Source organism: Anopheles coustani, chromosome 3 (assembly GCF_943734705.1).
Source record: "Anopheles coustani chromosome 3, idAnoCousDA_361_x.2, whole genome shotgun sequence".
NCBI classification, from domain to species: Eukaryota; Metazoa; Arthropoda; class Insecta; order Diptera; family Culicidae; genus Anopheles; species Anopheles coustani.
The window spans coordinates 66,374,867-66,384,388 of NC_071288.1; the positions used below are offsets into that span (position 1 = coordinate 66,374,867).

General features: G+C 48.8%; 1 protein-coding gene across 1 annotated transcript; it reads right to left on the reverse strand.

Annotated features, from left to right (window-relative positions):
- Nucleotides 1-3,552: 3,552 nt before the first annotated feature.
- Nucleotides 3,553-9,173, reverse strand: LOC131272428 (zinc finger protein 768). The gene is made up of 5 exons (XM_058274152.1): nucleotides 8,688-9,173; nucleotides 7,620-8,604; nucleotides 5,649-6,184; nucleotides 5,476-5,580; nucleotides 3,553-4,425 (listed from the first exon to the last, which is right to left on the reverse strand). The coding sequence occupies exons 1-5, from the start codon at nucleotides 9,171-9,173 to the stop codon at nucleotides 3,643-3,645; spliced, it is 2,895 nt and encodes a 964-aa protein (XP_058130135.1). The 3' UTR covers nucleotides 3,553-3,642.
- Between the last annotated feature and the right edge of the window lie 349 nt (nucleotides 9,174-9,522).

Genomic DNA, 9,522 nt, shown 5'->3' on the forward strand with positions numbered 1-9,522 from the left:
TACGTTCTGTATGGTCCAGCCGGAAACGAAGAAAAACTCCACACCACACCAACCCGTGCGTCTGGTGAAACAATATATGGAAGGACACCAGGATATGCCTCACCCGCTGCTGCTACCTTCGGCCCACCACGTTCGGTGCCACGCTGCCACATTATACTACTATATGTATTGGATTCCTATTGTATTGATTGTTCTGTTGTCTGCTGTCTCTGGAACAGAAAAATTGAACGCTACAAGGCACTTGACCGGCGGCTGGTGGTCAGGTCCCAACGGAAGAAAAGAAAAGGAGCTGCCCACGTGGGCGGGTTGGCGACGGGAGCGAAACGACCGCTCGCCAAAACCCCGTGCGAACAGTTTTGGACCGGACTATTGTTTGTGTGGTTTGTTTGCTTTAAATACGTTATCACGCCACCACTTAAACCCGCGCCGAGTGGCATGTCCTGTGCTATTGTTTGTTTGGTTTTCAATTAATTACAGTGCAGCAGGTATGAAGCTTCCCGCTGCAAGTGATTCTTTAACTGTATATACTGTAGGTACTAATTAACAACTGTATATTGTTCTATCGATGGCCGGATCGGCATGGCCAGCTTTCCGGTTTTATTTTAAACTATTGCCAACGCGTGCCTCCCCCTTGCAGCCGACTGTTACGAGTAGGGTGAGGTGGAGCATTAAGTGGGATGAAAAGTGTTTGATGTACAGCTACTCTCAAAAGGTGTGTTCGTACAAAATTGATCGCCATGTTTCGCTCTGAATACAGTGACCGCATTGTTAGAAAGCTTACAAGACTTTAAATTAATAATTTTCTTAGTATTCGGCTCGTAGTAGTTGTCGCAAAAAAAACTTTGAGTGCGATAATATATCTGCACGATTTCATCATTTTGAAATACCAAAGAGAAGGTGCAGGTAGAGAATATTGTTTGAATAATAACCCTACGTTGTGTTCTTTTTTGTTTAACGTGACCTAATTTTATTTTAACATATATTACTTAACTTAACGTTGAAGCGACGAACGTCCGACCGACGCGGGAGTTGACGAAGAAGAGAGATTACAAAAAGATGGTTTCCCGCGTCGGCGTCTCTATCACACACACGCACATACATGTATCGACGATGGACAACTGAGCTACTGATAGAGCGATACGACAACTCGCTCTTATCAGCTAAGCTCTTAAACCTAACACATAAACGCATCCCCTGCCTCGATCCGCATTTGTCACAACAAATATTATTCCTTCAGGATTATTAAAAGTAAATTTTATAGAGAAAAACATCAAACAGGTATGTTGTAAATAAAAATGTTGTAGAAGGCTGGAAAGCATGTTGAAGTAACTGCTTCCATAGCAAAGGTTGTTGACAACATTTTAATTAGTGATATTCAAGCAGTAACACGCTATAACATGTTTATAGTTTTGGGGCAGAAATAGTTATCGGTCCCGACATTCATGAGCCAAACGTGGCATTCAACTTCCTACGAACCTTTTTTGGGAGTATCTGATTATGATAATGTCAGTGTGAGGATGTACTTGTGTGGATGTCTGTATCAGGTTCCGGTGTACGAATATCTCGGCTGTTTAATAACTCAATTGCACTACGCATCTCCTCAGTGATTTATTCTATTGATTTGTTGTGGGGAACGATTAACTATTTCCTGATTCTCTAGTTCTTCCCGGTCCTCTTTTCTTTAAATCCCTTTATGCGTACGTGTGTGTATTTTTTTAAATCTCTTTTCATTCATCGCTTTGCTACTCTTTTTCCGAGTTTTCTATCACAAGAATATCTTCCATCACAAACATGGAAGGCTCAAGGATTTGCAGAAATCGGGACCGTGGCGGGAAGTTGGGTGTTGTTCTATTGTGCAGTTTAAAAAATGTGTTCTCAATAGGAAAAATAGCACCATCTGATTGACGTTAATATTGTAGCCGAGTTGCAATAACATCCTGTTCGTGTATCGCTAGTGTACTGTTGTATATTTAAAAACCTGTGGCGAATCAACATGCTGCTGTTGCTCCTGCTGGTGGTACGGAAGCTCAACCGAAAAAATCCTTTGCTGGGTGATTGAGGAAAGGAAAATAAACTATCTTCTTCCGGCCAACGCCGGGGGGGCTGCTGGAGGGGCTGTCAGCACCGGAAAAATGTGCTGACGGAGTTTGACTAACTTTGACTATTAATTACTATCACTATTTTCAAATCCGGCTGCAATGGCGCAACCGTGGTATGAGTGTATGTGTTTCGTGTGTGTCCTGTGTGGGTTTTGTAACAATGATTTCGGTAGATTGCGACGACGGTTTGGAGGCTCCACCGTTACTGTAACCATTGCCGCGTCTTCCCCGGATGGCAGAGGTATATCTTTTACTGTTTATGCTTACTCGTTTAAAGGTAGGAAGGAAGATGCGGATCACCTCCCGCCCGGGATGGCAAGTGAAGCAGTCCTGTGTTTTGGGTGTGGCTAATGTCTACGTACAATCAACTATATTTATATATGTAAAAAGCCAAAAATAATAATAAACGAAAAAGACAAACAATAATCAACGAAATCGACTTACTCAAACGAATGGACAAAACTTACTTAGTTCCTAGCGCGTCCCACGCGCCCTCGAAGGTGAGGCTCTAATCTAATAAACAGTCGATCGGGCGCTGTAAGATCGTGTAGTTGTCACCATTTCGCCCGATGTTCACAGCGAGCACCGGTTTAGGGGTTTTTTCATCCCTTACCGAATGTCCTCTTTCCCAGCGCATCGTATTTTGTTTTTTTTTTCTTATCGTCTGGTTTTAGTTTGTTTGATTTTTCCTGTCGCCTTGAGGTTTTTTTTCTTGTTTGCTCGTCCTACCTCTTGCTCGTTCGCGTATTGGTAACCAATTGTTTGCTGAGGCGCTTCAGGCGCGTCTCATAATTGCTGACTGTCCCGGACAGCACAGGGTTGGCGCAACTTTGCGCACTACATTTAGTCCTTGCCTGTTCTGTTATCCTGCCACAAATAAAAATATATATACGTTTATGTGTAAGAATATATACGTGTGTGACGGCTTTTTTTTATGCACAACTGTTCGTTTGCTGTTTCGCACACTAAACTGTGGATTGTTGTCGCCTGAAGGTGGCACCCCGTACCCTTCGAAACCCCTTCGTCCCTTTCAAACCGTGTGAAGTACTACCTTTCCACCCTGTCTCTATTTCTGTATCTGTTCGCTTTAAGCGATCCTCGACGGCGTGGTTCGTGGACTCCCACCAGTCGCCCACCCTGTCGTTGCGCATGCTCAATCCGATCCACAGTTTTATCTCGTTTTCAAACCCCTAGCGGCTAACATTCCCTTCCCGTGATTTTCCCTATCAGTCTTTGGTTTCGATTACGATTTGCTGCACACCATTCGCTTCCGGAGCCTGGTCCCAGGACTGATGCCTCCGCGTACCACCACCACACCAATCTAGCCAATCTCTTTTCGGTCGTCCTGCAATGGGTGTTGGGTGTTGCGAGCGGGTGTCTGGCGTGCAAAAAAAAAACAGAAAACCCATCATCGATCGGTCGGGCCCACCGCTTATCATCAGTGTCTGGCCATCGGTGGTTGTTGTAGCGGAAGATGTGGAAGATGCTGCGGCGTCTGTTGCGGCTGCAGGTGAACCAGGTGCTGCTGTGGATCGTTCGGATATCACTGCGCGACGACGGCCTGTGGGGCCGGTGCGGCAACGATGGCGGCGGCTACGGCGGCTGCCGACACGGCCGACGGGGGTCCGTTGGTGGCGACGTGCGGGGGCGGAGGCGGCGGCGCTTGCGGGTTTCCGGCCCCACCCGCACCGGGCTGCTGTTGCTGCGGGTTTCCGCCGTTCGGTGGTGGGACTTGCGAGGCGCCGGACGCCGCGACGGCTGCAGCTGCTGCAGCGGCGGCCGCAGCGGCTGCCGCCGGACCGTTGGCCGCGGCCACGGCTGCCGCGCCCGCCATGAACGACTGATTGAAGGGCGGGCCGTAGCACTGCGGGAAGTACAGCTCGTGCTTCACCGGGGCCATCCGCTGGATCAGCTGGTTCTGCTTGTCCATCAGGAACGTTGGCGACACTTTTTGCTCAATAATCCCGTTGTTGTTGTTGTTGTTATTATTGTTATTGTTGTTGTTGTTATTGTTGTTGTTGCCACTGCTGTTGTTATTGTTGCCCCCGGCGTTGTTGCCATTGGCCGGACCGGCATTGCTGTTCGCCGTCGGATTGTTGCCCGTGCCGCTATTGTTGTTGTTATTATTATTGCTGCTATTGTTGTTGTTGCTATTCTGGTTGTTGTTGTTATTGTTGTTGTTGTTGTTCATTGCAGCCATCGTCGCCAGCTTGCGCGATTTGGACGAGTGCGGGTTCATGTGGTTATCGATATGTTTTTTAACCTCCTGCTCGGTCACGAAGCGGCGCCGGCAGTTTGGCATCGGACAGCAGAACGGTCGGTCGCCCTGCGATGCGATATAAACAATAAATGTAAAAGAAAACAAGAATTAGTTTACGTGGATAAATGCGGAGGATAAAACCTAACCAAACCGTTTGTGTAAATTATGAATTAAGAAAACGATGAGTACAATGGTTTGTCTTACTTCTACAAAGAATTTACTAAAATAAAAGCCCCGAAAAGAAAATATTAAGATAGAACATCATAAATCGAAAGTTTTCAAAATTTCGTTATAGATGTTATAAATAATTCATGTAATTTTTCACATTTAGCTGTCGATGCTGAACAAGCTGCTATACATAGCTATTCAGTTCTGTTGAAACCAATATTCTTCTAATGCCTTATTTTGTTTACTAAATACTTTAAACTCTCGAATAGATAAAATGTGATTTTAACTTTTCACTTTTGTCTTGTATTGTAGATCGTTCTAGTCCGCTAGTTCTAGTCTCCGTAACTACTTTGTGTGGCATAACATATCGATATCCTTCGTACAAGTTGCAATAGCGATTTTGGCCCAATTTGCGTCAAAAAACATGCTAAAGTGCCTTATTTATAGACTGACTAGGGTCCCAGATGGTCAAACTACTAAATAAAGATTGTTTGACACATGCTTAAGTTCCAAAAATCAAGTTTTGCATATTAAAGACGAGAAGTATTCTCAATTTTGTGCTGCTAAAATCTTTCAAATTTTACAAAGTATTTTTTTATAGAAAGACAGGAACAAGAAGTAAGAAGTAAATTTGTACAATTCATTTGTACAGTAAATAAGCTACAAATGTAAATTTAAAAGATTTCACCATTTTGTCAATGTTTCCTTGAGCTATGATAGAAAAACCAATTCTTCTTTAGTTGTATGATTAATGGACTTAATTTACAAAATTTTAATGTTTATAAAACAGAAGTACAACCAGAACTGTTATTTTTTCGCGTCAAGGGTTTAGAAATATTGATGAAAAAGAACATTTTAAAGTAAAACAAATGAACATATTCGAAGGTTAAGCTGTTCCAGTGTAAATATGGTTAACCAATGTTCGGTCTCAAATCGTAATTTTACAACTACCTGGTGCGTTCGGGTGTGCTGATCGAGGATGGCTTTCTGGCGGAAGTCCTTGCCGCACTGGCCGCACCGGTACGGTTTCTCGCCAGTATGGATGCGAATGTGCTGCGGAGCAGAAGAGATTAATTAGGCATTAGTAAACGGTTTCACAGCACAGAGTCGGCTCGCCGTACCTGGTTGAGGATCGTGCGCTGGCGGAAGAAGCGCGGACAGTACATGCACCCGAACGGTTTCTCGTTCGTGTGGATGCGCAGGTGCTGCGTCAGGTGCGACTGCTGGCGGAAGCGCTTGCCACACTCGGGGCACGGGTAGGGCCGGGACTCGATGTGGATGCAGCCGTGCTGCAACAGCGTGCTCTTCTGCTTGAACTCCTTCTGGCAGATCGGGCAGCGCACGTACAGCGGCATGCCGGCCGAGCGGCCGTGCTGGATCACGTCCGGCAGCATCGCCTTCCCGCCGGTCGCCTTGTTGAGATACTGCAGATTGTTGCCGAAGATCGAGTGGTTCACGCCCTTGCCGTCCTTGAAGTAGGCCGGGTAGTTTTCGGGCGAAAAGCAGCCGCGCGACTCGCCGCCACCCTGCGACGCCTCGTCCCCGAACGTCTGCTCGTCCTTCGGCTGCGCGTTCTCCAGCTCCGGCGGGTACGGCACATCCTGCGGCCACAGCGTCGCGTGCGGCCCGTTCTTGAAGATCAAATGCGGGGAAACATCTGCAAATGGGAGGAAAGCGGAAAGAAGAAAACAAACGACACCGTGAAAGACCCATCGTCTAGCGTATAGCTTCCGTTTGTGTGTTTCTTTTGTTCTTATCATCCATTACACTAAAGGGATAGATGTGTTTATGAGAGTATGGACAGTCTGTCTTGTGCCGAAGGTAAATACAAAACAAACTAAACCGGTTTGCAACAACTCAAAAACGCTAAATGGACAAATCAAAACCACATTGCCAATAATAACGCGCCATTTTCGGCGGCATTTACACACTTTTGTTTCTGTTTTGATGAATTTGGAATTTTGGAGAGCAGTATCTAACAGTGGCAGTTCGTTCCGGACAGAGCGGGATGGAGACGGTAAGGTGGTTTTCCGAGCGCATCAACAATTGTCTCCGTAGCAGTGCTATCTAGTAGACCATGACCAATGGTTACTAAGCATAACAAAAATCATACTTGGTTGTTTTTAATATTTTTGTTTTCATAAACTCTTTGCCGTATGGAAACAGATGTTGAAGTGAATGGAAAACCATTTGGAACTGGATAAAATGTGTAAAGTTGGAAGATGGAACGGAAAACCCCCTGGAGGCTATGGACATGGAGAGCTTAGTGTAACGCAACGTAAAAAAAGCAACAGAGTACGGACACCATAGAAGAAAGCGTTGGAAAAGAAGGAATCACGCGAGGAGTACACAGGATGAGTCTACGGGATGAAAGCGTGGGGGAGGGAACTGTATCGATAGAAGGGAGGAATTTGGGCATCCAGTAATCGATAATGCAGTATGGGCTATTGATGTGCAAATTGAGTCAGAGTGAGTGAGTGAGCCAATTCACCAAGATGATTTATTTTGGCTCATTAATGATTCGGCTCAGTGAGAATGTATTGGGTCAGTGAGAAGGTATTAACTCAGTGAGAATGAATTGGCCCCTCAGAATGATTTGACTGGCTTTGATTTGGCATTTTTTTCGTTGTACAATCAGTAGTTACCAGATCAGTTCATTTGATCAGTTATTATTCATCGAAAAAATGCGCAGTTTTCAGCTCGCGAAATAGTCATTTCACTCTCCCTGAGCCAATTCATTCTCACTGAGCTAATACATTCTCACCGAGCCAATACATTCTCAATAAGCCGAATCATATTCTCACTGTGTCAATTCATACTGAAGGTATTAAACAATTGACTCTCTATTCCAACTCACTCACTCTGAATTGAATCACGTTACTGAATCGATATTCTCTAGTATGCGGGAAGACGAAAGATTTCGTGAGTGATAACAGAGACGTGGTGGGTGTACGAAGAAAGGGAAGCCGGGCGGGTTTGGTACATGTGGTGGCGGTTGGGGTGGTGGGGCCAGTTGGGACGGGGACAGAAAGCGTTGGTATTAGTAGTATTAATAGTAAGTATATAAATCGTCACAATAATCGATCGCTCGCCTTGATGGGTGCGCACATGTTGGTTCAATATGGCCTTTTGACGAAATTTTTTGCCGCATTCCGGATACGGGCATCCGAAGGGCTTATCACCTGAGTGAATGCGGATGTGCTGGTTGAGGATGGCCCGCTGCCGGAAGCTGCGCGGGCAGTACGCGCAGCTGAACGGTTTCTCGTTCGCGTGTATCCGCAGGTGCTGCGTCAGATGTGACTGCTGCCGGAAGCGCTTCCCGCACTCCGGGCACCCGTACGGGCGCGAGTCGGTGTGGATGCGCTCGTGCTGCAGCAGCGTGCTCTTCTGCTTGAAATCTTTCCCGCACGTCAAGCACTTGAACAGGCGGAGGTCGGAGTTTTTCGACGACTTGGACGACGCGGACGACGGACCGTGGCCGCCGGCGGTGCCGGGTGTGGTGCCGGCGGTGGTACCGCCCCCGCCGTTCGTGCCCCCCGTGCCGGGCGCGACGGCACCGTTCGTCGGCGAGTGGTGCAGCTGATTGCCACCACCGCCCCCAGCACCGCCTCCACCGCCTCCGCCGCCTCCACCGCCCGCACCGGGACCGCCGGGTCCGCCGGTGGCGGCGCCGGCATGCAGCAGGTCCGGCATGCCGTACTGCTCGAGGGCGCCGGGCTGATCGACCAGCCCGCCCGGCATGCCCACCGGCAGCACGCCGGACTTGTTGAGATAGTGGTGCAGCGGTGCGAAGCCCGGCGGTGCCAACATGGCGCCCTGCGGCCCGGCGTGATGGCGTTGCGCGTAGTAGTTCAGCTCGGCCTGTGACGCTTCGTTACCGAAGCACCCGGGTCCCGGTGGTCCTCCACCCTGTCCGTTCGCGCCCGGTCCCCCGTGCTGGCCCCCGTTCGGGTTCGGGTCGTTCGGGTGGCTCTGGTTCGACGGGGAGTTGTTGTTGTTCGCCTGCTGCTGCTGTTGGACCAACTGTTGCTGACCGTTCGGCTGCTGGTGCTGAACGGCTTGTTGCATACTTTGTACCTGAAACGACAGAAACGATCTCAGATTAGTTCGCTTGCCTCGCGAGGATCTCGCACGCGCAACAACACCCCGACCGCAAATACCTTGATCAAGTCTTCTTCTATATCTGGACCGTTATTCGCAGGATACGGGCTAGTCGCCGGGCTGTGTAGATGACCATTCGCTTGTTCACCCGGTTGCTGTGGCCTATTGTCCTGATTCGGGGAGCTATTATTGCCGGAAGTTTGCTGCTGCTGATGGTGCTGTTGCTGCTGTTGCTGGTGATGGTGTTGGGCTGCGGCGGCGGCCGCTGCCGCCACCAGCTGCTGCTGCGTCGCACCGTTCATGTGGGCCTGCAGGTGGTTCTGCGCATTCTGCTGGATGGCGGCGGCCGACGGATAGACCCCGCCGCCCCCGCCACCGTCCGCGTTGTTGCCCCACTGGACGGCGCCGCGTTCGGCCGCCTCCTGCGAGTCCTTGTACAGCACGTACGGGGCCGTGTCCTGCGAGATGCAGTACATGATCTGGCGCGGCACCTTCAGCCCGGCCGCCAGGCAGGCGGCAAACGAGGCGGAAAAATTTATCGCCATCCTTCGCGCACCCTCCCGCTCTCACCGCTTCCGGAAAACAACCCGGACGACAACCAGGAGACGGGGGACGCTTACCACCGGTGGCGATTCTCGGTGGGTTTTTCGAAGGTACTTAAGGGGTTTTCGAGGGGGGAATCGAGGGTCAGGATCTCAGGCAGCAGGCGCCAAAGGCCTTCTTATAAGGCAGCGTCGATGTTTCACACACTCACGCACACACTCGTAAATTCACGGTCACAGGGTTCTTAGACCCAACTCAGAAGCTTCTCACGGTGGAGCAAATCCGTAACGGGAAGGGAAGGTTGAAGATCGAAGCAAAGGACACACTCTTGTCCTTTTTGCTGATGCTGTT